At 44.6% G+C, this 27579-nt stretch overlaps 1 protein-coding gene across 1 annotated transcript in view; it reads left to right on the top strand.

Annotated features, from left to right (window-relative positions):
- Positions 1-27579, top strand: part of LOC126529655 (uronyl 2-sulfotransferase-like) — a 150904-nt gene that overhangs the window by 41460 nt on the left and 81865 nt on the right. The window contains exons 2-3 of the mRNA XM_050177169.2: positions 10531-10688; positions 26597-26960. Coding sequence (XP_050033126.1) covers positions 10627-10688; positions 26597-26960 — 426 coding nt within the window. The 5' untranslated portion in view covers positions 10531-10626. The remainder of the gene's footprint in view (positions 1-10530; positions 10689-26596; positions 26961-27579) is intronic.

Consider the following 27579-nt stretch of genomic DNA (forward strand, 5'->3'; position numbering starts at 1 on the left):
TACGCGAGACACCCTGTATGCCACGCCAGCTACCAGCAATAGATATCTACATACAATATGATACGTTTCCTCGTCCACCAGTTTCACTCATCTGAAAAGCGAAAAGCGAAATCTACCTGTTTACTATGCATATAGTAATGAGCATGGCAGATTTCACGATACACATCAAGAAAAGCAAGCATTCGCGCCTGATCACTGTGCTCTGTCTTAAAAAACACAAGGACTAAGGTTGCAGCAATTAGACCACTCATGAAAACCTCGCATTATGGCACATGAAGCATCGATTTAACGGAAGCGATAACTGAGTGCATGATATTTGCTGTCTGGTAGGCGCAAAGTACACATAAACACACAGCCTCTTTTAAAACATGGCGTCAAGCCCGTGTGCATCTTTTTAAAACAGCCGCCGTCTGCTAGCTATTTGCATATGTCTGAACAAATATCTGCTGACAGCTCTGAGAGTCCGCAGAGTCTGTGACTTCTGGTAAAACGAATGCGATACTGGCTGGTCTAAGACTGGTGGGCGGGGCTTCCGAAGCTGATTGAGAAAATCGAATGCGGGACAGCAGTGCTAAGCAGTCCAGGACTGTCAAGTAGTGATAATCGAAGAGGCCCACTAATGCTTTGTGTTCCTATCCTATGTAATGTGTTCATACTGACCAGCTCAAGCTGCATGGCAAAGAAGTCTCTTGTTAGTGCTCTGAAGGCAAGCCTCTTGCCCAAACATTTGCTCTAGAGACGACCATCGTTCGACAACTGTTCATCTGTTCATAGAAGTGAGAATTCCGCGACAAACTTTTCAATGAAGTATGCAATATGATGATGAACTTGTTTCACAAAACTTCATAAGTATACCGGACCTTTGACTCACTTTTCCATGTAAGTAAATATAATGAAATTGTCGCTGTGAACAGTTGTCCCCGACTGCTGTACACTTGTGATAAAAAATTAACCGTATTTGAAAGTTTGTATAATTAGCCAGGAGAGCCGCACTTGCTGGATGGCTCATCATATAATTTGGAAAAAAATTCAGCAGTGTGCAGCAATTGCATGACTAATGACCTTGAACATCTTTTATAAATATTAATTTGTAAACACCTGTTGTCGAACAGCCCACTTAGTGAAGTTTTGAACACATTCTACACAATTATAGCACGTACTACACGAAATAAGATCTGTAATAGACCATACCAAATGCAATATAAGTGTGGCGGCAGCATGTGGCTCCTCAGCAATGCTTGCGTCCTTCCTGGGAGAACAAAAAACGACATTAGGCGTACACTTACAGCACCAAACCACATAATTCAAGTTGCAAACAAGTGCCCCAGAACATAGGAAGTTCTAATTAGATATGGTCAACCTGCTTAACCGTGTCACAGATTTTGAATGACAGAATGTACTTTTATGGAGCCTCAACTCTATGGATTACATGCTAATACAAACATGCCAGTACACAGAATCAAATTGTATGTATGAAAATTCTCAGTAAACCTTTATTTCCTAGCACCCACAAGTCGCTCTTTGTGAAGTGCAACAAGTGAGTGTCTAACCTACACTAAGAAGGTGGAAAATTCGGGATCCTTTCTGGTGAATAACTAACCATATCTCTACCGGTACCCAGCATTACAAAGGTGAATTGTATGTATTATATTCATTAAAGAAACAGTTCAGTGCTACCAAGCAAGTACAATAAATAAATTATTTCCAATTCATGTCAGGCTAATCAAGTTAATTTTCTTTAGATCACATGAGAGAATGGTTAGAAAAAAATATTGGAATCTGTCAACAATGTTGAAGTAATTTTATGACGGCCCGCAGATAGCAGTTGTTGAAATAAGACCTGGGGTGGGGGGAGAAAAGACAATGAAGTGTGGTAAAACATAATGAGGCCTGCGCTGCGCAGCTACTAAATGCAGTTTTATTACCATTATGATGTGCAAAACAGTAGATGTAAGAGATGCGAGACCCTCAGGTGGTATTTTGCAATGTTGTAACGAGAAATTGTTTCAAGGAGTATGACTCCATAACCCTTCGAGGGCCAATGACGTAAATATACCGCGCCGCGAAGTACAAAATGGTCGATGCCGTATATTTACGGCGCTGTGTGTAGGTTTAAAAAGCGCGACAATTTCCTAACCTTTCCTTTTCTGTCATGTGCTGCCACTATGTGGAAATACAGGGAATTTCTTTTGCACGCCTCGCTCTCTCAGTTTATGTTGCATGGTTTGTTTAGCGCTAGTTCGCTCCTGCGCGTCTATGTACTACCGCTTGCGCATAGGCGTGCGCGCGGGCGGGTGGTGGTTTGGGTTTTGTTTTCGCGGGCGGTTTCGGCTTCTTGCGCTTGCAAAACTGATGGCTATCTCGTTACTAATCGCTCAAAAGGCTACTACTTGTTTCTCACTCATTTAGTGCTCACAGGGATACGCATAGGAAGGATGCTGCCGTGCATGCGCGTCCGTTTCTCCTTTTCTTCTTTTTTTTGGAGACTCGCGAAAGCTAATTGCGTTTGGTTGGCGACAAGATGAAGATTAGCGGAAGTTTGTCACACGTTTTGCTTTTTTGATGGGCACACAACCGCACAGTTCTCTTCAGTGCGTGCACCTACGCAGTTCGATTGCGCTATGGATGTACATATTAGAGTAACAGCAGGAACACTTGAGTCTTGCAAAACATTCTCGTCTGCACATTTTCAAAGCCTTGAACTATAGCAATGTATCAAATTTTTTACTCTTATCAGTTTATTTCCTTTTTTAATATTGTTATTCATGAATGAAGAGTACATATGTACCAACGCAAAATAATTTTTTTCTCGCTTTACGGTCGCCCTAGAAAAATTACGGTAATTTTTTTTGACATAATCCCCTAAGAGTAATTGGAATCTGCAATAAAAGAAATCGACCCTGGGCGGTCGAATATGGCGAAAGAGATCGACCCTCAAAGGGTTAATTATATTCTTGTAATTTTTAGAAACGGATGGCATAAAGGACATACTTCTTGACAGTTTCATAGCGAGTCATGAACACGATGCACGCGGGAGTTAAACAAGCATCTTTAAAAAATGCTCTAGAAACTTGCAAAAAGCAAGTTGAAAGCAAGTTTCTATAACCTCTCACAACATCGAGCTTCGCCTACAAGTGTTGTAGCATTTCCTTGCAACGTGCAGCACTGCTTTCACAGACATAGTTTGAATCACTGTGTCACAAGCTCTGGAAACAAAAGTGCATAAGTGCTAAACAAGCATATATGATGCCCTACCCCTACTGCACAGACACATTTATCTACACCAACATGTAGATGGATTATGTCGTCCATTTGATAGCTTCTGATCATATTCCAAAGCATGAATCTCATAACTGCAAATTCTATAAGAATGTGACACCTACCGATTACTTGGGGACAACACAAAAAGACGGAAGAAGGCCAAACAAAACGAGCGCAGGCTAAGACTTTTGGTTAATTGCACACACACACACACACACACACACACACACACACACACACACACACACACACACACACACACACACACACACACACACACACACACACACACACACACACACACACACACACACACACACACACACACACACACACACACACACACACACACACGCACGCACGCACGCACGCACGCACGCACACACACACACACACACACACACACACACACACGCACACACAGAAATAAATATTAGGCCTATTTGTCCTCCCTAGTTGCAGCTGCAGGACAGCGGGATGTTGTAAACAACCACACAGTTTAACTGCTGCATGTGCCTCTTGCTACACTTTGCGTCAAGGCCTGGTCTGGGTCACCTTTTTGAACCCAGATTGCTTGACGTGACACATAAATGTTCTAGCTCTCCCAACACTCTTTTTGAGACTATGGCTGACCTTCTGAATGTGATCTAACAGTGGTCACACCACTGTAGGCCAATGTTAGACCTGGGTATAGAAGTTCTCCTCGACTTGTTGAGGGTGCTATTTCGTACTTCTGTGACAGAGCTTCACAGCCAAACAGTGCGCTGATGCGAAAGGCAGAATTCCCTCCTTAAAGGATGGGGCATAGATTCAGTGCACATGACACTCACCAAAGAAAACAATGAGGTCAAGAAATAGAAGACCACTGTCTAGTGGTAGTTTTCCAGTAGAACACGTTGTGGGGCTACTTGGTGCAGAGCTTTCAGAAGATGAAGTGCCAACAGAGACAACACAGTAAGAAAGAACAAAGGCAGGACAAGGCGCTACTTGCAACTGTTTATTGAGGTCAAAAGCAGCTGAATATATAGCCATGGGGAGAAGGGGAAGAAAAAAAACAGAAGCACTGATTGTGTGAAGGCGCACGCGCGAGAACACAGAAGATCAAGATGAAGGGAATCATAAGATTAGCCAAAATTTAAAACTTATCAAAAAACATGCATTCATTTGTGTAAATATTGAGAGACACAGGCATGCTGACGCAGGCATCTCCTCTATTCTTAGTCTGGTTGGCCTCCAACAGTTCACGTGCCACAGTGTATTTGCTTTTAAACATATTGGTAGTATCATGAAGCCTTGCTTCACTTACTTGCTTATTCTCATTCCTGCTGGCCTTGCAATGAAGTGGCAAGTTTGAGCCATAACTATTATTTAGCGAAAGCTTGTGCTCCCACAGGTGTTCACTAATACATCGGCCAGTTTGTCCGATATACTCTTACCCACACTTTCACGGTATACGACCGCTTCTTCACACTTCACAAAAGGCTTTGTATGTTTAATAGAACACTCTACGTTTTGAATCATGAGATCCAATGTCAAGCTTGTCGCTTTCGTCAGGCTTTCGGGGAGATGTCAAGCTTTCAGGGCGAGGCATAAACCACAGGAATTTTATATTTCGTGGCGACGTGTTTAAGATTACGCGCCACTTTGTGAGAATACGGTATCGCCACTGGATACGGCAGAAATTCCTTGCGGACACGAGGTCGGTATACCCACCCTGCAATTAATTGTTGCAGTATAAGTCTACGCACTCCAAGACTGTTAAACGTGCGATTGCCACTATTTGCCTTGAGTACACCCTTAAAAATTTGTGCTGTCATAAGGCACACAAAAGCTTTGACGAACAGATTTTGATGTTGAAGAAAGCTGGCTTTCCTTGTTTGGTTTTGAGCAAAGTTAGTTTCGGAGGCGTTGCTGAAAAAGGTGCAAAAAGAAAGAAACTGAAGCAGTGAAGAAGGTCAAACATTGGAAAAGAAAGCTAAACCAGTGCTGATACCGTATTCTCACAAAGTGGCGCATAATCTCAAACATGTCGCCGTAAAATACAAAATTCCTGTGGTTTCTTCCGTGCCGCAAGAACTTGCTACTTTGTGCCGTCCGATTGGATGCGATGACTAAGAAAGTAGAGTGTTCAAGTAAACACACAAACCCTTTTGTGAAGTACCGAGAAGGGGTCGTATACTGCATACCGCTGAAGTGTGGGAAGGAGTAAACCGGACAAACTGGCCGGTGTGTTAATGAACGCCTGCAGGAGCACAAGCTTTCACTCAAAAATGGTTATGGCTCAAACTTGCCGCTTCATTGCAACGCATGTGAGAATGAGAATAAGCAAGTATGTGAAGCAAGGCTTCATGATACAACAATCATGTTTAAAAGCAAAGACACTGTGGCACGTGAACTGTTGGAGGCCAACCAGACTAAGAAAAGAGTGGACGCCTGTGTAAACACCCCGTTTCCGACTATTTACAGAAATGAACGCATGTTTTTAGATAAGTTTCAGATTTTGGTTAATCTTATGATTCCCTTCATATACATCTTCCATATTTTCGCACATGCGCATCCACATAATCAGTACTTCTTTTTTTTCTTCCCCTTCTCCCCATGGCTATATATTCAGCGCTTTTGAGCTCAATAAACAGTTGCAAGTAGCACCTTGTCCTGTCTTTGTTCTTTCTGACTGTGCTGTCTCTGTTGGCACTTTATCTATTGAAATGTAGTTTTTCCCCTTTCATGAGCTCATCTAGCACTGTAGAGAAGACAGAAAAGAAATCACTCTACTCATTTAGTAGCCTTACTTCACGTCATATAGGGTATAAAGTTCCCAATGAAGCAGAATACCTTTACTAAGCTGGTTCTTACATCAGCTAGTGTTTTACGACTAGCTAACAGTGTTCTCGGCAGTGAAAAGTCGCAATTGAAGTGGTTGAGCAACTTTTTAATGTCTCCTACAAAGTGCCACGCATGTTCAAGTAAGCAAGAGTACTACTGAAAGGCAAGCTCCACTATCTGGGCCTGAAGATTTTCTGTGGTGAGCATCGAGCTGGAGCTATTCCCTGCACTCAAAGGTGTTTTTACCTTTTCTATTGGTGCACCTGAACACTGAAGCATGTTGTCGCTACAGTAACACCGGAGAGCACGTTTAACACTTGGTGCCACCCCGACGTGGAGGGGAGCTTCCATAACCAAGTACAATGTTTGCTTTTAACAGTGCGTTCTCACTGCCTTTTAGCATGTATTGCCAAGAAGCATTTAGTGGAGTTGAACGTAGCTGACGTCTCAGGTCAGACAACTTCGAGACAGCCAAGGCCTATGACTGTTATGCAATCTGTACACAAAGGCAACCATCAATTCAAGCAAATTGCTCAGGGAGTTGAAACTACCTTTTTATTTTTAGTGCCAAGCAATCTGGTCACGTAAAAAAATTTTAACCGGACCAGGGCAACACGTGAAGTTTACATCAAAAAGTATGTGCTGGAGTTCATAGGTACCACGGTTGGTGCTGTTCACAATATCCCACTGTCCTGCAGCCGCAATTATGTCGGACAAACCGACCAACGACTCAAGGATTATCTTACAAAACATGCACAGACCCTTGACACAGCATGGGGGAGCAACATAGCTATTCATGCTGCTTTGTGCAGTTGTACACCAAATTTTTAGCAGTGAAGTATCTTCAGGACACATTTTCAAAGCAGGCATAACATTCAGAATAGCTCCCACTATGCTAGCGTGTCATCACTTAACCTGCTTGGCAAATCAAAGTATTCAGATCAACCTGCTGGAGCGTTCTGAACTGGGCTGCTTGGTGCATGTTTAGAAGGGAACCGAACAGGGCTACAGACAGGACAAAGGGAATATGTTGCTGTGTGCAACGCTGTCACTTCGTACTGGCAGTAGCACGATTCGTTTCCTTTTACATATTTATATCTTTTGGTCGCCTGACCACGTCACGCAGCTGCGAGCTCATGCTATAATTTTACATTGTTACGTTGCCTTCCAATTTTGCGCTTCATTACATCATCGCATACTCACCTGTTATAGTTAGCTCAACACTAGCTCACAGTGAGCTTATTCGTGGCTAATCTTAGTTACCATGAAGTCCATGCATGACAGTGCTAGCGATCAATGTGCAGTGTTTTTGCATACTCATGAAGCCAACACTAGACAAAGAGTTATTTTATTGGTGAATGTTTTATCTGTTGCCTCAAATCTTGAACTCTGGCATTATAAGTGTTTTTTTCACAACCACTCATATATGCACCCAAGTCAGGTATGAAACAATATCCCTTTCAAGTCGACGTGCTCATACTGAACCAATTCGTTGCCACAGGAAAACAAATCATCAATTATCCTTTGAATGCATCTGCGAAAATTACTCTACTTGCATAGACCTTGTCATTCCACCAACATTTGCAGTCATTGTCCATTAAGACTGCATATGCAAGACAGATATACAATAGAATGGCAGAGCTAACCAGAACAAAGAGCACCACTAGACAGACTGCTGTGGCACACTGACATTGCAAGCAGGCACGCTGGCTGAGAAACTGAGCGCAAACCGGCACACACACATCCTTCACTGGTGCAATAGCTGCAATTGAAGCAAATAATAGGTATTTTCAGACTGGTCGTCCACAGTAAAGCAAAAACATTTTCATATGCAAATACTCTTGCACATACGCTTGTCACCGAATTACCGATTGCTGTGGTATCGTTTGGTGTCTTCAATTGTATCGTTCAACCCATTTAAAAGAAGACTTCATTAAGCACCTTCTATTCGGCAAAACAGCAGACATTTTGCTCTACACAACTCACAACATGTATTTTAGAATAACTATTGTAGTGATGCCTATATGCTGAAAATTAGTCTACGCAACTAGAGACAGTTAGTACTAGAACCAGCCATCAGTGTTGACACATCTTTTGATTTTTTTTATACCAGATTGGAACATTTGTAACTCTGGATGTACATTACACACTTTTGGCCACCGCTATTCTGTGTCAGGTTACGTTGAAAATCACTTATCACATGCACGTGCTTTACAACTGCGGCCGCAGATGGGCAAACTTTACGTGGCAATCCACTCCCAGATTACGTGAAATGCTGACGTATTGCGTCAGAACGCTGATGGTCAGCCTGGTAGCTGTCTGAAGTAAAAACAAAACAAAAACAAAAATTTGCGAAACATCTGATGCCGATTACCAGCTAGCAAAAGAATCAATTTCTTCTCCGGCGACCCTTAATTGGTACCATGCGGCCACTTTCAAGTGCGATCGCGCACGATTGCTCGGGCTCGATCTCAAAGTGTTCCAAGGCACCGTGTTACACCAGTGTTACCTAACACTGCAGATTGCACGACGTTACGGCAGCAAGCATGCTACACCGTCCATTCATTGTGATGTAGGGGCACCGCATGGAACATGCTCTATGAGGTCTTCATACACAAGCAGACTTTCAATTCCAGAAGCAATCTTTCAATTACGGGTATGAACACAGCGATTATGCATGCCAAGCCGCGACACTGCGTCCTAAGATTAAGGAAAAATAGAATTTCGCTGTAATGCAATGCGTCGCCAAATACGGCTTACATAGTGTTACACCGCGTCGTGAGAGATTGCTAAGGGGAACAGTAACTTCACTTTATTTTGGAATGCCAATAACACAGCGCAACACATTGAAAAACTGGAATGCCAACGTCAGTAAACCAGCTGCCACGTACAGCCGATAACGAACTGCTACAGGCGACATCGTCGCTGGTGTTGCCTACGCGTCTCAATGTACTCTATATGAAATCAGCACAACAAAACGCTACACCACTTATCACAGACCCGCAATGCCGCGGCTTTATCAATCCTCATGGCCAAGAGGGAATGTAGTTACAGGGCATTGACAGGGTATGCTCACACAACGCAGTTGAGCCCGTCACCGGCCATCGCGGTGCATTTCGCACGCGTGACGTGCACCAACAACGAAAAAGGACGCTTAAATCAGTTACTTGTGTAGCAGTCAATCGTCTATTCCTTCTTATTCTCTCAGTGAAATCCCAAATGCAACAGGTATACCACCTCCGCACACCGCCATTTCCAGTCGCTGTCCATTCTGGACTGTTGAGGTGGAGAAATGCAACCTGTCGTGTAGAAGCGATGAAGGGTGATAAGCAGCACCACCGCTGGAACCTCTTCCGTTTGTGTGTGCGTACTTACGATTCGCCTATGAATAATGTTCAAGCAGCGTTACCTATGGTGATATTATGTAACTGCTGGTGAGCGTGGGCAGTGTCTTTTCTTTATATTCGTTGAGTGTTGATTTTTTGCTCTTAACATGCTCAGTTGCCGTCCACATGAAATTACGGACGGTTCTCCGTATCTGAAAAACAGAGGTTACATCCGTTTTTTTACCTAGAATTCCACCATTTTTCATGAAACTGAACGGTCTACGTAATTTTTACGGCAGGTTTGACGGTAAAATTACGGAAATTTTTACAGTGTATTTAATTCGGACGCAAAAGAAAGTGACATCCGATTAACGAGAAGCACGCTTGTTTGGGCTTTTCAAACAACGCTATGTGTTACCCCCCGGTGCTTGCGTCGGGCCATGGCTGCGTGGATTTGACATCAGGTGGTTGGAATAAAAAGAGATTCGAATACTTTTACGTTATAGGGCACCAGATCACCTATATTATTATCTGTATGGCATCTCATTGTATTTCTGTGATGTACATTTCGCCTAGTTTACTAATTATTTGAAGTCAAATTCTGCTTATTATATCACGGTATTCATAGCATTGTTTCTTATATTTCTGCGTTGCTTAGCCGCTGATTGACCAACGAATTACGCGGGACGCCGACCTCTGTCAGGAGGCATGCACTGTTTGCCCCCTTTTGTAACATCTCGTGGGCACGTTGTTAGCATGTCTGAATAAAATTGGCGGATAATATCAAATGGTGAGGAAACTTGACGCACAAGCAAAACCCGATGCGCCAGAGGAAGCGGCGCGTGTACAAACAGTTCAAGTTATGACGACCTCGGAAGGCAACAGCGCGCCCGCATGGGGTCGACTGCGAAATGGTGCCACGAGGGTGCACACTCGCTCGGCGCTGCGGGAGCTGCTGTCGTTCTCACCGTCTTTGTCAGCGGGAGACCATTCGTCTACGCCTGCGCTTTCGCCGATCGTGCCGACGCGATGATAGAACGGCATAAGGTTTCAAAAAAGAAAGAAAGAAAGTGGGAACATGGGGTAATTGAGGCTGTTGATTCTTTGCTTGTTTCAGTTGCACAGAATATGAGGATAGCTGGCTGCAGTCGTCGGCATCGGCCGAGTATGGCGAGACGCTTCGACGGACTGGAAGCTGGCCGAGAGTAGAGCTATGGATCTGCCAGGAGACTTGAGGCCTGGAAAAACACTGAGGAGAAAAGTTCTCCTCCACAGGTGCTCCGATCTTTCTCTTTTTCTTGGATCGCAGAACAATGATGCTTGTAAGCAGTTTAGAAAGTTTCCCACATCGCGGACGCTGCCAGTCACCTGTAAAAAAAAGGAGGCGAACTCAACGCATTGATTTGAACCTAGTTCAAGTGAAGCCTCTTTTAAGCGTTTAATTAAGTGTGATGCATTTTGCTTGGTGATTGACACAATGTGCTTGCTTCTTCGTGAGATCACGTAGCAGTAACACAATATCGATGAGATAGGAGTTCATATATGCTGTTCGCTGTAATTGGGCTTAGGATTTCAAGGACTCATTACAGTCCGGGGATTTCACCTGGGACGTCCGTTCACAAAGCGCGCGACGTAAGAGAGGCACGGTAGGAACTCTCACGTGATACAACCGACGAGCGAGAAAGCAGATAAAAATGTAGCAGCACCGTAACAGGACCGCGATGTGTGGTACCTAAAAAACGAGAATGCCTCGTTTGGTGTGGTGTTTCACGGCGCACGTAATTCCATCGGCCACGAGACGCATTATCGTATGCGATATCTTCTCAGAAGTACATTCATATACAGGTTTAAGTATTCTCAGCTCAACTACACTACGACGGAGAAAGAGACTCTTGCCGTCGTCATGGTAGTGCGATACTTCACATCAATACGGGTGATCATTTACAGGTTTTACGAAATTTTCAGAAATAGCCTGTGGCCGATAGCACAATTTTTGCCCTTGAGCTGGTTTTTTTCGAAGAGGTGGACATAACTATTACGAGAAATTAAAGCACATGTTCAGCTAATTAACCAAGATTACCAATAAACCTCGTAATTATTAATTAACCACGTATGTGACATCACGTTGCCAACTCTTCTTCACTGAGGATCCGTTCTAGTAGAATTGTTAATGTTCCGCTGTACACCACCGCGATTTTCAACTAGCCGCCGCAAGCTAATTGAGGGGAAGCGGATCAATCACAGACGCCGGCACCACCCTCCTTACCCTGTTATTTACTTTTCGTTCTGGCTCGGCTCCATCGAAACCCCCTCCACTTGAGCGTGCTCCTCACCTCTTGTCAGTTAATTCGATAAGGAAATCTGCTCAATGTAGGCAATGCTATTCGCTTTGAAAGCAAGAAGAATTGTCCTCCTACAAACGAGGATCATGGTTGATTGGCCTTTTGAAACAACACTGCGGGTTACCGCCCGATGCTTGCGTCTGTGCTTAAGTAACTTTGACGTCAGGAGATCGGAATAAAAACAGATTCGATTAGTTTTACGTTATAGGGCCTCTGGCAATGGAATTGCTGCAGGCTACGCAAGAAATTGGCTAATTTCACGAACTACCTAGAATCGGCGCCAATCCCTCCCGACGTTATCTGTATTCAAGGAATAGGAAAACACAAGCAAAAACTCCAAGGATACGAACTTTATGCTCACGCAGATTACCCTCAAGTAGCCACATTTGCCAAGAAGGACGTCGCAATTAGCATACCTTATTTTAGGGCGAACCTATTCAGCAGCAGATAATCATGGTTTGGCAGCAGAAAATGGGGCAGACCTAAAGCAATTATTGTCAACTTTTATGGTATAGTTCTCTCAGAGTGAAAAAGGCGGATTTTGAAAACGTGGTGACCACCGCGCTGTGACTCGCTTAATGTAGGGACAGATTAATATTGTTAGGAGACTTTAACGAACAACACTCAACCTGGGCCTACAGTAGAGACTATCCTAAGGGCATCTTGTTAGCAGATGTCGTAGAGTGCTACGGACTTTTCCAGCTAAACCAACCGGAGCTCCCAACGCGAATCGGGAACAGTGTGTCCAAGGACAAATCCCCCGACCTCACGTTCACCAATAACGAAAGTGATAGGCCATGGACGAACCTAGGTGTAAACCTAGGAAGCGATCCCTCTATTTTAAGCATATCGGTTAATGTAGCCAGGATTCGAAGAGCTAGCGGTGAGGCAGTGCTATCCGACTGGACCAAATTTCGTGCAAGAAAACAGAGAACGATCGTTAGCATAAAAAACATGGGAGACTGGGCCAGCAGATCAGCGTTGTTCTCGCTGGGGTCACAAAAACGATTGAAACGACAACGGAGGCTCCAGCCATGGAGCGTCACCTCTTGCATCTCAGTGAAGCCGGGAGAGGTCTCATAAAAAGATGGAAAAGGCAGAAACTTAATTGCGAACTCAGGATACGGGTAGCTCTACTAGCACAAGAAAATAAGCAATGCGCACAAAAGTTAAGCGATAGCGACTGGCGTTAGTTCAGCGACTGGCTTCGATGCACATTGGGTACAAAGAAAACATGGCACATTCTTCGAAGTGTATTCGACCCGCGAAGAACAAAAGGAGTCGAGAACCCGACATTATAGACAAAATTAAACATATATGCGCAGCAACTGTTCCGAACGGGCAATCCACCAAGCACGTTTACGAAGGTCAAGACGAACCGGAACTGGACGCCCCCATGACCTTTGATGAGGTTTATGCAGCGGCACATTCCTTCAGGATAAACATGGCCCCAGAGGTGGATCAGGGGTGCTATAAAGTAAAGCTATTCAAAACTTTTCTAATTATGCGATCAGCCCTCCGCGATTTCTCAAAAACTTTTTTTTGGACCAGCCCCACTTCATCTGTCTCTCATGCGACGTCCCGAAAAACGCGACAGCTCCCCATCTGATATGACGTGTACACACCGATTATGCATGATTGGACCGACCAAATTGGACCAAATTGCATGATTGGACCGACCCACGACGAAACGTGCGCTCCCTTCGCATAAGATCACTCTCCAGTGCACCGAGAGCTATTAAAGCAGCCCTAAACATGTCCAGTGATTACGACACTGTCTAATGAGAAATTTGAGCACTGCTGTTTACGTGTTTTCACTTCGCAATATACTGAGGTAAAGAATTTGAGACCGAAATAACCGCATCAAGTGGCACTGGGCCAGTGCCGTTAGCGCCTTGGCAGATCGAGGGGTCGTTGACGAAGGCACGAACAACGACACGAGCGCGAAGGGCAGTATGGGAACGCTGGCATGATGAGCGGCATCAAAGCCAGCTGGGGAAGGAGACGATGACGAGAGTTTGACGAGTTGCTTCCAGTTGTCGACAAATTCGAATTTGTCCTGCCGTCTGCTAGTCGCCTGTTTAGCTCTAAGATGGTAGAGCGGCTGCACTGGAAAGGCGGTGGACGAATTTTTCTTCAACTACGAAGCTTTTCTTTCGAGGAACCCTTACGGGGTTCCTTCGTAGCGAATGCTACGATTGGGTGGATGGCTCATTTTCCCTTAATTAAAGACGATGACGAAGGCAGGAGCAGTGGCACGAGTTCGTTCGCGCGGTTACGCCGAGGGACGATGACGCCGAACCGAGGCACGGGCACCTAAAAGCTGCGCTCTAAAAATAAATGCGGAAGGAAGCCGTGGGTGCCGACACTCCCAAATGATGACAGAAAACTGCCCTACGTAACATTCACACGCGCAAGTTTCGTTGCCTATCACACTTCGGAATCGTATCAGCATTCATCGCTGGTCTTGGTTTCTCCTCAGCTGGTAAAACATCATGAAGCCTCGCAAAAGTTAAAGGGTTTGTTTTTGCAGGTTCTGGCGGCCGCAAGCCGACAGAGGCGAAATGGGCAAAGGTGTGCAAATATATCAATTTTGCAGACCGGTAATAAATTATAGGTTGGTGCCGGCAAATTTTCTGATTTCATTACCTCACCTAATTTTCCGCCGTCCTAGACAGTGATTCCTTTCCCCTGGCACAGACTGTACTTCTAGTGGACCCCTGACTATCTGCCCTATGAATTACGGGACCTGCCCAGCTCATATTTTACCTCTTAATTTCATCTACCACTACCCCCGTTTGCTCTGTGATCCACACCGCACTCTTCCTCCCTCATAGCACGAGACATAAGATTTTTCGTTCCATCCTTGTTTGAGCGGTCCTTAACTTATTCTCGAGCTTCATTATTTACCTCCAAGTTTCTGCTACATATCGTAGTACTTGAAGAATGGAATGATTGTACACTCTTCTTTTCAACGACAGCGGTGAGCTCCCTGTCACGATTTGGTATTGTCGTGCGTGCTCCGACCCGTTTTCATTGTGCAAATTTCCGTTTCATGATCAGGGTTCCCCGTGAGTAACTGATCTGGATAATCTTACTCCTGTACATACTCTAGATGCTGACTGCTGATCATGAATTCTTGTTCACTTGCCAGGTTATTCAACGTTACGATTGTCTTTGGCACGTTATTCTTCAACCCAGTATTATACTTTGTCAATTAAGGTCCTGAATCAATTGTTGCAATGTATGCCGACCGCTGCTGAACAGGGCAATGTCATCGGCGAGCTCAAGGTTGTTGAGATATTCGCCGTTGATTATGGCCGGTAATGCTACCCCTTCCAACAGCTTGAATACTTCTAAGCATTCACTTAATATAATCGGAGAGATTGAGTCTCCTTGCCAGACTGTTATTTCCACGTTTCTTGCGGATAATTAAAACGTGTGAAACCGGAGCTGTCACTGAGGCAGAGTCGAAGCATAAGGAGTTGCGCGTACGTGCGCTGTGGCTGAACGTAAATATGATGGTTACACATATATGAAATAATTATTGAGTTCTCAGCACAATGCTGCATGCACCATGGTCTTGATGTGAAGTTCGTTCAGTCCTTGAGTACAATCCATACGATATGCACTTACACTGCTGAATACACACAAATGTCGTAGCTTCGCCAAAACGCTGCGAAGTGATCTAACTGTGCGCCGCCAGGACATTAGACAAGACAGCGTAATTAGAGCGACGTAAATATTGATCTTGCTGGTACGACAAGTTTTACTGACCCTGCTTAGCGCCGCTCACGCTTCACATTGTTCATTTCGCGATACCCGGTCACTGCGATCGGATTTTTTGATCAGGTCATATAAGCACTCACCACTTTTTTTATCATCGCCCATCCCAGTACTTTCACTCCCCTTCCCCCTTCTTCAGTGCAGAGCAGCAGACTTGAGCGCACTAGCTGAAGTCCACCTCTCTGTCTTTCCTGTCAATATATTCTATTCTATTCCATATATTATCACATCATGTTGACCTGACTATTGGGCAGCAGGCGCGGAGCACAGTAACACTGTGGCCGGCTGGAAGAAAATTCTTGAGCTGAATTTACAAACACCTACTAAAGGGACACGGGACACTAAACGCAAACATTAAGTCAAGCTAAATTGATAGATTAGTGCTTCAGAATCTTTAGAGCGTCAATATTATCGCGAACAGGGCCCCAATAATCGAGAAACAGGTAAATGCAAGACATGATAGAGATACCGCCGGGACTTTCAAGCACTTACCCGATGACGAAAGCACTCCTCAGTTAAGTTCTGTCACTAGTATTCAACCATTTGTTGCAAAAAATATCATTGTATTGTATTCAGTGGTATAAAGTTCGTAAAGAGGGATAAGGTGTCTCAGAAAGGCTGGCCAACGTTTCGATAGGAGGACCTATCTTCTTCAAAGGCGCCCTCGTAATCCTTGGCATGTTAGTTTTACAGGGTTAATGCAGTGACGTCGCGTGCGGGTGTTGTCGCTGGCGGCTGGGTTTAAAGGGCGATATTTCAGAGGTAACGAGCGCTGTCGGCCGACGTCTGTGAGCTTCGTTCCCAAGACGAGGGAACAAGAGCGGGAGAGTGACAACGCGTGGAGAAAAGAGCAGAAAGAACAGTTGTGAAAAAAAAAAACAAGAAAACATGGTGACACCAAGAGAAAGAACGAGAAAGAACAAGAAAAAGAAAAAAAAAGATTTAGGAATGACGGGGGGGGGGGGGGGGGGACTTGCGAGCGCGTTGGGGGAGGCGAGAGGTTATGAAGCATTCAGTGGTGTCGTTGGAGGCATGTTCTTGTGCCATTAAAAGATCCAGTCAGGCGGTCAGTGCGCGAGTACCACAAAAGACAAAAAAAAAACATAAATTAATAGAGTGACTTGAGTAGCGCGGCAGCAATACGTCGAGTAATCTTGAAGTGGTTAAGACGGCGACGAGGGGTCTGCGGTGCAATGTATGGGGTGAATGAAAGGCAGCGGCATGGTCTTTCAGGGTGCATTGCCCCAGTCGTTCAACGTAGGTGTCGTTATGGCGGCGTCCAGAAATGGCGATACCCTGCGTTGAGGCGCCGAAAAAGGCTTATTGACTTTGGAATCTGTTGGTGAGGGTGTTTCAAAAAATATATAAAAATTTTAAAAAGGGAGAAGAGAGGTGGGGGGAACCAAAACCTGAGAATCAAATAGGAGGGTGACGTGCGCAGAAGCGGCCGGGGGCAAGTGTACACTGGAGAAGGGTGTCGTACAGTTGATATAAACGTAATAACCTGAAAGAGTATATTAAATTGAGTAGTAGGCAGGAAAAAATTTTCGAAATGGAAGAGTGGGTCAGGTTAAGAATGAAGGTTAGCTGGTGGCATATTGTGTTTTGTGTCTTGGTTGATGATATGAGAATTTCCGATTTAAGTTACCGCTTTTAAATATTCCAAGTTGCCACGTGCCAAATTAATTTCCGTCGGGTGTAGGCAATTAAACTTGTGTATGAGGTATGATTCCGTATATTTCCTTTCGCGAGGGGAACGGATATTTGTTTGTAGTATACAGAGCCTTGCTTTGTCAAATATACGAACATGTTCATTAAAGTGGCTGGCTACTGCTTTAGGTAAATTGTGTTTTGTGTCCGCGTGGTGACCGCTGAGTCTTGCATGAATTTGTTGTCCAGTCTCACCTAGGTATTCTTTGCTACAAGCGGCGCATTCTAGACAGTAGACTACGTTGCTTGATGTGCAAGTGAAAGCCGTAGTTACCTTTGGTGCGCAATTCGACGTTGCACTTTTTACTGTAGTAATAGATTAAATATGTTTGCATGTAGAACAGCTGGGGCGGCCACAGGGACTGGTTCCTAACTTCCTCTTTGTCCTTAGTTTGGCGTGCGCAAGAGCATCTTTAAAACTGGTGTTGCGTCTGTAGGCTACTCTGGGAGGGTCGGGAAAAATCTTATTAACTTTCTGGTTGCTGGTGAGAATTGGGTAGTATTTACTGAGGATTTTATTCACGTTTTGGAGTGCATTTGAGAATTTAGTAGTAAGAAGAGGCGTTGTTGTTCTTGTGATCCTCGGGCGGGGCTTGAGGACCGCGGCTCGATCAAGTTTGGTTGCAGCGGGGTAGGCTGTTTGAAGGTCACTGTTTGGGTGGTTCCTGTTGGATAGGGTTTCTTTAAGATGATCGAGTCTATCTATGTAGTCTTGGTTTTCAACGCAAATGCGACGAAGTCATGTGGCTTGGCCTTTAAAGATGCCTTGTTTGCAATGTCTTGGATGGTGGCTGGTATATTCTAGGTACTGTTGTTTGTAGAAAGGTTTCCTATACAGCGTTGTCTTTATTTCCCCATTGTCAATGTATATTGTTGTGTCCAGAAAGTTTATGAGCTCAGTTGACGATTCTGATGTGAATTTTATTGTTGGGTGAAAAGAATTTAGAAATGCTGCATCTTTACCTAGACTGTCTTGAACAGGTCCCCATATTATGAGTATGTCGTCTATGTATCATAGGTATGTGAGGTCTTGTCAGTGCAGCGCGATAGAAAATCTGTTTCTAGAATCGCCACAAATATATTCGCGTAGGTTGGTGCAAAAGGCGTACCCATGCTTGTACCATGTATCTGTAGGTAGTAACTCTCCTCAAATTCGAAGTAGTTATGTCTGAGAACTAATTCAAGGAGAGACATGTAGACTTCAGTAGAGTGTTCTGCATTGTGTTTAGACAGCCTTTGTTTTATCGAAGATAAACCATCAGGGATTAAAATCTTGGTGTACAGCCCCGTGACGTCTAGTATTGCGAGAATTGTGTTGTGGAGTAGTGTGCCTTTAGTATTAATGTCCTTAATAATTCTCAGCTGGTGGGGCGTATCTTGTACAAATGACGGAAGTGCTTTTGTCAAGTCACCAAGGGTTAAGGAATGTGGAGATACTCTCTGTCGGGGTGTTGTTGTTGGATACTATCTGGCGGCCTGGCATAATAGCAGTGCATAGTTCAGCGGATGGCATTTTATGAATTTTTGGAAGGAGGTAAAAACGCCCGGCAGTTGTGTTGCTTGGTTTCAGAAATTTGTATTCTGACGGTGTTATCAATTGATCAGCCAAAAGTGATTTCAGCCTATTGGTAATTGTCACTGTGTAGGACTAGGACAATGTCGGATCGTTATCTAGCTTGCGGTAATGTTCTGGGTTGTTTAGTTGTCTGTAAGCCTCGTGCTTGTATTTTTCTACTGGCCAAATAACTATACTTCCACCCTTATCTGCTTCCTTAGTAACGATGTCATTCCGCCAACTAAGATTTGAAATGATACGACTCTCCGACGCAGTTATGTTTTTAGGTCGCTTAGATGTCTTGGATTGGCTTGAGATGCCTTGAGCTGGCACTGAACGCTGTACCAGCTCTAGGAACACTCCCACCACACCATCGTGCAAACCGGCAAACAACATTGCACAATGGCTCACTTTCCCTTTTGAATATCCTCAAGGAACATTACAAAGAACAAATCGAAAAATTTAGCCACAGACTTCGAAACATAGCCCTGACACCAGATGAGAAGAGGGACTTAGAACATTACGACGAAAAGCAGTGTAGAAAATTGGTTCAATAACAAAGGAGAAAAGCAAACTTTACTCAAGAAACAACCTTCCAGCCAACAAGACACCACATGCCGACAAGAGGGACCTCGAGTTCAGGAGTACCAGACGTGAACAAAACTTCCACAAAACTGAACCACTCCAATGTTATAGACACTTCAAAAACATTAAGTAAAAAAGAAATGGACGCACTCAGCAAGGGCCTCAACTTTTGTCCCACGAACAACTCAAAAACTGAGTTCGAGCTTCACAAGCACCTCTCAGAATTCTCCCTACGAATGCGTATCAGGCACTTTTTCGCAGACAAACCAGACACCGCGACCACACGACTTAGAGCCTAATCCACTTGGACTCCCGAACCAGAACAAGCCATAGAACTTGAGATATACGTTAAAACTGTCACTAAAGAAATTGTAAGCCAATCCAAGACATCTAAGCGACCTAAAAACAAGACTGCGTCAGAGAGTCGTATCATTTCGAATCTTAGTTGGCGGAATGACATTGTTATTAAGGAAGCAGATAAGGGTGAAAGTATAGTAATTTGGCCAGTAGAAAAATACAAGCACGAGGCTTGCAGACAACTAAACAACCCAGAACATTACCGCAAGCTAGATAACGATCCGACATTGTCCTACACAGTGACAATTACCAATCGGCTGAAATCACTTTTCGCTGATGAATTGATAACACCGTCAGAATACATATTTCTTAAACCAAGCAACACAACTGCCGGGCGTTTTTACCTCCTTCCGAAAATTCATAAAATTCCATCCGCTGAACTATAGACTGCTATTATCCCAGGCCGCCTGATAGTATCCAACAACAACACCCCAACAGAGAGCCTCTCCACCTTCGTTAACCCTTGGTGACTTGCCAAAAGCACTTCCGTCATTTGTACAAGATACGCCCCACCTGCTGAGAATTATTAAGGACATTAATACTAAAGGCACACTACTCCACAACACAATTCTCGCAACACTAGACGTCACGGTGCTGGACACCACCATTCCAGTCCCTGATGGTTCATCTTCGATAAAACAAAGGCTGTCTAAACACAATGCACAACACTCTACTGAAATTAACTTGTCTCTCCTTGAATTAGTTCTAAGACTTAACTACTTCGAATTTGAGGGGAGTTACTCCCTACAAATACATGCTACAAGCATAGCTACGCCTTTTGCACCAACATACGCGAATATATTTATGGGGATTCTAGAAACTTATTTCCTATCGCGCTGCACTGGCAAGCCCCACACATACCTATGATACATAGACGACATACTCATAATATGGGGACATGGTCTAGACCGTCTAGGTAAATGTGCAGCACTTCTAAATTTTTTTCACCCAACAATAAAATTCACATCACAATCCTGAACTGAGCGCATAAACTTTCTGGACACAACAATATACATTGACAATGAGCAACTTACGACAACGCTGTATAGGAAACCTTTCGACAAACAACAGTACCTAGAACACACCAGCCACCATGCCAGACATTGCAAACAAGGCATCGTTAAAGGCCAAGCATCATGACTACGTCGCATTTGCGCTGAAAACCAAGACTACATAGATAGACTCGATCACTTTAAAGAAGCCCTGTCAAACAGGAACCACCCGAACAGTGACCTTCAAACAGCCTACATCGCTGCAACCAAACTTGATCGAGCCGAGGTCCTCAAGCCCCGCCCGAACATCAAAGAACAACAATGCCTCTTCTTACTACTAAATTCTCAAATTTACTCCCAAACGTGAACAACATTCTCAGTAAATACTACCCAATTCTCACCAGCAACCAGAAACTTAAGATTTTTCCCGACTCTCCCAGAGTAGCCTACACAGGCAACCCCAATTTTAAGAATGTTCTTGTGCAAGCCAAACTAAAGAGAAAGAGGAAGTTAGGAACCAGTCTCTGGGGCTGCGCCAGGTGCTCTACATGCAAACATATTCAATCTACTACTACAGCAAAAAGTACAGCGTCGAATTACGCACACAAGGTAACTTCGGCTTTCACCTGCACATCGAGCAACGTAGTCTACTGTCCAGAATGCGCCACTTATAGCAAACAATATATAGGTGAGACTGGACAACAAATTCATACAAGACTCAATGGTCACCGCGCGGAGACAAAACACAATTTACCTAAAGCAGTAGCCAGCCACTGTAATGAACATGGTCGTATATTTGACAAAGCAAGGCTCTATATACTAAAAACAAATTTCCGTTCCCCTCGCGAAAGGAAATACACCGAATCATACCTCATACACAAGTTTAATTGACCACACACGACGGGAATAATTTGGCACGTGGCAACTTCGAATCTTAAAAGCGGTAACTTAAATCGGAAATTCTCATATCATCAACCAAGACCCAAAACGCATTATGCCACCGGCTAACCTTAATTATTAACCTTACTTACTCTTACATTTCGAGAATTTTTTCCTACCTACTGCTCAATTTATTATGCTCTTTCAGGTTTTTACGCTTACATCAACTGTACGACTACCTTCTCCCATGTACACTTGCCCCCGCCCTCTTCTGCGCACGTCACCCTCCTATTTGTTGTTCTGGTTTCGGTCCCCTCGTCTCTTTTCCCTTTTTTAAATATTTATATATTGTTTCGAAGCACCCTTACCATCACATTCCGAAGTCAATATGCCTTTTTCGGCGCCTCAACTCAGGGTATCGCATATCTGGACGCACCCGTAACGACACCTACGGTGAGCGACTGGGGCAATGCACCTTGAAAGAGCATGCCGCTGCCTTTCAGTCACCCCATACATTGCACCGCAGACTGCTCGTCGCCATCTTAACTACTTCAATATTACTCGACGTATTGCTGCTACTCTACTCAAGTCACTCTTTCAACTGATATTTTTTTTATCTTTTCCGTTACTCGCGCACTGACCACCTGACCGGCTCTTTTAATTCCACAAGAACATGCCGCCAACACCACGGAATGCTTTCTAACCTCTCGCTTCCCCAACGCACTCCCAGGCCCCCGTCTTTCTTAAAAATGTTTTCTCTTTCTTGTTCTTTCTCTTTTTTTTTCCTTGGTGTGAGCCTGTTTTTTTTTTTTCTCTTATTTTCCTTCTGCTTTTTTCTCCCCGCGTACCCACTCTCCCGCTCTTGTCTCCTGGTCTTGGGAACGAAGCTCACAGACGTCGGACGACAGCGCTCGTTGCCTCTGAAGTCTCTTCCTTTTAAACCCAGCCGCCCGCGACAACACCCGCACGTGGCGTCACTGCACTAACCCTGTAAAACTAACATGCCAATGATGACGAGGCCGCCTTTGACGAAGATAGGTCCTCCTATCGAAACGTTGACCAGCCTTTCTGATGCACCTTATCCCTGTTTACAAACTTTATACCACTGCGTGCTATTCCATCTGTCAGCCTCTTTCTTGATTTTGGCATTGTATTGTACTAGAAGACGAAATAAAATGGTACTTATTCAGTTCTATTTCATTTTTAGAAAAGAGAACTAATTGGAATCACCCTTGTCGACGACGCGGACGGTAGAAAAGTTTCGTTTTCTCTCGACTTTGCGCTGACCGCGCTTTCGCGTTTCGGCAGCTTCGTTAACGCGTAGTCCTTCGTTGGTTTTGCTGGCTCGCGAAACTCGCACAAACTGCAAGTAGCAGAGAATCCAACTTTCATGTGACGTCGTGGGATACCCGAACGGTGTACGTCACTTGACCAAAAAGCAGCTGCGACGGTGAATCTTGAGGCATGAGTGTCTTGGCTCAGTTCCGCTGTCTGTCGGGTACCGTTTTACAAACCGACTGCAGCAAAGTGCGGTGAGGGCGTATGTAACGTCACCACTCGCTCGGTAGGGTGGCGGGAAACTTGAGTTTCGAAAAAGTTGTTCGGACCGTTCAGATCTAATTTTCTCGTAAACTAAGTCTTTTCTTGGCCCGAAACAAGTGTTGCGAAGTTTCTGGAATGGTATTTAAACAGTCCACGTCGACTTATTATTTGCCTTTAGTGTCCCCTTAAGTGTTTCTTAAGTGACAAGAGGAAACTAGACAGAACATCGCACGCAGCGACTGAAAAATGTGAGTGACGTCGTTTCGCCCAGGGCTGATGTTAGTCTGGGGTTTAGAATGCCCACCTTCAGGCAATCATAAGACGACGATGGTGCCGTCTCCTGCCGCTTTCCTTTGTTGTCTGGTCGTCCCATGGTATTCTGCCAGCTAGTCGCTTTGTGCATGCAAAATAAAAGCTTAGTTGCGGCTGTATGGGCGTTACGCTGCACGCTATTTTACCAGAAAACGAAGTGTCCCCGTGAGGCTCATCAGTGTGGTTATGTAACTGTAAATCTGTGTGCGTGCGTGCGTGTACGTGTGGGTATTCGTGTGTGTGTATGTGTGTACATGGACTCACGTGACAATTATTCGCTTCGTTCATGAGGCGTATTTAATTTCACAACATCACTCTTGTTCAAGCACTCTACATGATTTTCGCATCAATGGCGGTACATGAATTTATTAGGCCTTTCTTTTCTTATAGGTGTCATCGTATTGACTTCCCGCTGCATATCATAGACAGGGTTGACATCCGTCGTAACCATAGGGTGGCTGACCCCGTAGGCGCCAGAATGCGCAAAACCATGGGCACAGACACTAGGTCGTTACGACGTTATGAATAATTGAAGCTATCAGCTATTTAATATAAGGCTCAGGCTAACAGCACGGAAGACGACAACATATTGTGCAACAAAAAAAAAATGTAATAATTAAAAACGTCTTGGCGTTTTTTCATTGTTTCATCACGGATGGAGAATTACAGCCTGGAAGCGATGGGAAAAATAATCATCCGCAGCCCTAAGAGCAAGCAAAAGCTCCATCTACAAAAAAAAAAAAGAAACAAGAAAAGAAAAAAAGTATAAAAGTGCTCAAAACACATTTGTGACAAACGTGACGGTTGTCTGGGATGGACCCTACGCTTCTATTTGCTAGCACCCAGCAGAGTGTCAATACGAGTACGAAAATTCAAGTTAGTGCGAGCATAGAGAAATGCGGCCCATTAGAGATGAGGCAGAAAGCCGCCGCATAGCATTGATGTTACTGGCTTCCACAGCAGTGCACGCTCAATACAATTATGCACTGAAACAGCTCAGAGTACTTTGAGATGACAAGTCAGATCGCGCAACAAAGATCTAGGCACACGCCATCCTCTGCTGCCAGTTGTGGCCTCTGGCCAATCAGCCGCAGCAGCGCGTTCCAACGTTTACCCGCGTCCACTCGAGCAGCGCAGACAGACATAATTATGTTCCTAAGGCGGCCACACCCCCATCGTATACATTTCTTTTAAGTCGTCATGTGCGACGGCTGTTTAGGTTTTGTGAATGGACTTACGCTTACTATTGGCGGAAACACTGAAGTTTGCACCTGTGCTACCCCTACACATGCGCATTTTTTTTTTTCGACTACAGCGCTTGTCGTTGTAGCGGCGGACATCGCAAGCTCGCTGATCTTACGTTCGGTTTTAGCTTTGTGAATACGCTTTTCCTTCGAAGTATTTTCCTTAGGCCAAAATTTGTTCGTAAGTTCGCTTATTGAATTCCGCCCCAGATTTATTTGCAGTTCTCGCAGTCATACTAATACTCCTCAAAACGTCATAAGAGAAGTGTACATTGCTGGGCAAATATGAAGAAAACCGGGAAAACCACTCACAGGCACATTTGTGGCACCACTGATTATTGTCAATAGTGTCGGTCCAACGCGAACAGTGATAATCAACTACTTTTATTGATAAAGATTTTATTGGAGCATGCGCTTGAATTTTGGTGACATAACGACGGAAGGTCACCGGGTGTTTTGACCAATGGGCCATCCAACGCTTTCGCTTTAATAAACTTGTGCTCAGCTTGCAGTGAAGCAGTTTGTGTAGTCATACACAACAGAACAAGGCGGTAATTTTACGAAAATAGCGCGGTCACAACCGCCATACAACGGCATCCCAAGGTGCGCTAGGCCTGCATAGGCTGTTCGCGTCTGCTTTTCGTGTCCAGCCATGCAGAGGGCGCTTGTGACAGTCGTGTTGGCGCTTGCACAACAGCATTTTTTGCAAATCGACAATTCTTTATCGGTCTAAGCTAACGATGGCTTACTGACGCATGCTTGCCCCAGAGGAAAAATCTGTCCAGCTTCAGCACAATGCGTTCGCAGGCTAGTTGATGCGGATCCATAAATACTTTGTTTAGCACAATATCATGGACACAAGAAAGGCGACAGGACAAGGCGCTACTCTCAACAAGTTGAGAGTAGCGCCTTGTCTTGGTCGCCTTTGTTGCGTCCGTTGTATTGCGCTAAACAAAGTAATTGATCTGTCCAGCTTCCTTTATCACTCTAGTAAGTTTGTACTTTTGCTGGTAATGGCAGCAGAATACAGAGAGGAGCACTGATGCTGTTCGTAGCGAAGGGCGAGAAAACCATCTGACGTAATTTTGCCGGTCCTATTGTCGGCACCCGGTTGAGCGATAATACTAGAGTGATAATAGAAGCTGAAGAGGTTGCTGCTCTCGGGAAGCATGTGTCAGTAAGCCGTCGCTAGCTTGTTCCGATAAGGAATTGAAGTGTGGCTTGTACACAAGACTGTGGTTTTTATTACTTAGTATATAAGTACGACCTGGTTTTCGATAATACGATACTGTTGGAAGTAAGCGCCGTGTATGTCTCCTTGTATCCAGTCTCATTCGCGCTAAAAAACTCGGGTAGAGATGATACACCAAGAAGCCCACATTGCTACTTTGGTCATAAAAAAGAGCTATCTTAAGAACCTAAGTGAAACAACAGTGCATTTACGGCAAATTTAATGGTGTATATCGCGAAACTGGTGTCATTCTGGAAACTTATTCCAAGTGGAAACGCCTTACAAGCTCATCAGTTATGATTCGTAAACTGCAATATGTGCTGTACAGTATTTAATGAGTTTATCAGTGAATTCTGTAAGGAGTTGAATATGTGTCTAGATTTATCGTGCAGGTAATGTCCGCCTCCTTTAATAACCCAGCTCAAAGACTGCAATTATGCTATCTGCAACAGGCAATATTTAAAAATTTTCGAAAACCTAAACATGATCACCCCGCATATGTCTCCCTCGCACAATAGTGCATTCTTAGAGTATTCATTTGTTGGTTACAGCGGCCATGGACGAGCCGTGGAAATGCAGCCTATTCAGCTATGCTACGGTTGCATGGATATTATGCGCCGCTGTACATTTATTTTTCTTTCCCTACAGCTTCGTTTTCGTCTGCGCCGCAGTGATGATCATCTGCTACCATTTCTGTAGTCCGTTGAAGCCACGCGATATCTCGGCCTCCAGCCCGGCCTCTACTTCCCGTCGGAAGCAAGAGCCAACGTGCGCTGGCATGACTCACGGCTCGAATGACAGAGTCAAGTTGCCTCGGCAAACGGGGCAAGGCGTGACCGGGCACCCCAATGCCTCGTCACCAGCCCCGAGGGTGCGCCTGGTGTACAACCGGGTGCCAAAGTGCGGCTCGACAACGCTGCTGACGCTGCTGCGCAGGCTGTCGGCCAGCAACGGATTCCGGCACCTGCACTGCAGGACTTACGACAAGAGGATGCTCACCAACGACGAGCAGGTGCCGCTGACTACGCAATTCTAAAGAGACAACATATAGGGTTGAGCAAGTGCTGAGATGTTTTTGAAGTCGTAAGAGGTGTGTCACCTGTTTTTCGCAGGTAAATGTGTGACACTCAATGAGAGTGGATGCTGGCAACCACCAGTAGGATATTTTGATTTGATACTAGAGTTGGTCTCGAAGTGCCGGATCTGACGTCATCGATTTTAGTGTCATGATTGACACGGGGGAAAGTTTGCTGAAATGGTGCAGCGACAATGCTAGGTACGATAACGTTGCCAACTAAAGGAATAAAAAAACATTGCTACTCAACAGCGCGTAACCATCGGTTCATGGTGTGTATCGTGTTTGTATAGCGACAAAATTTATGGCTTTACTTGTTCTATACAGGCATGCGCTCATTGCCTCGCAGTCCATCACAGAAGTCGGAACTTGGTTGCCGAATAATTGGTCGTCGGCCGCACATTGCGTAGCGCCAGTTTAAAGGGTTCGGAAACTGCTTCGACCGTGTTTCAGAACTTCGTTAGCCGCTAGGAAGGTGACCAAACGAAAATGTCGTGTCAATACCCCTCTAATGTAGTGGTCGTGATCTTGAGCTTTCCTTCGGATGGCGGAGTAT

This window comes from Dermacentor andersoni, chromosome 9 (assembly GCF_023375885.2).
Source record: "Dermacentor andersoni chromosome 9, qqDerAnde1_hic_scaffold, whole genome shotgun sequence".
NCBI lineage: Eukaryota > Metazoa > Arthropoda > Arachnida > Ixodida > Ixodidae > Dermacentor > Dermacentor andersoni.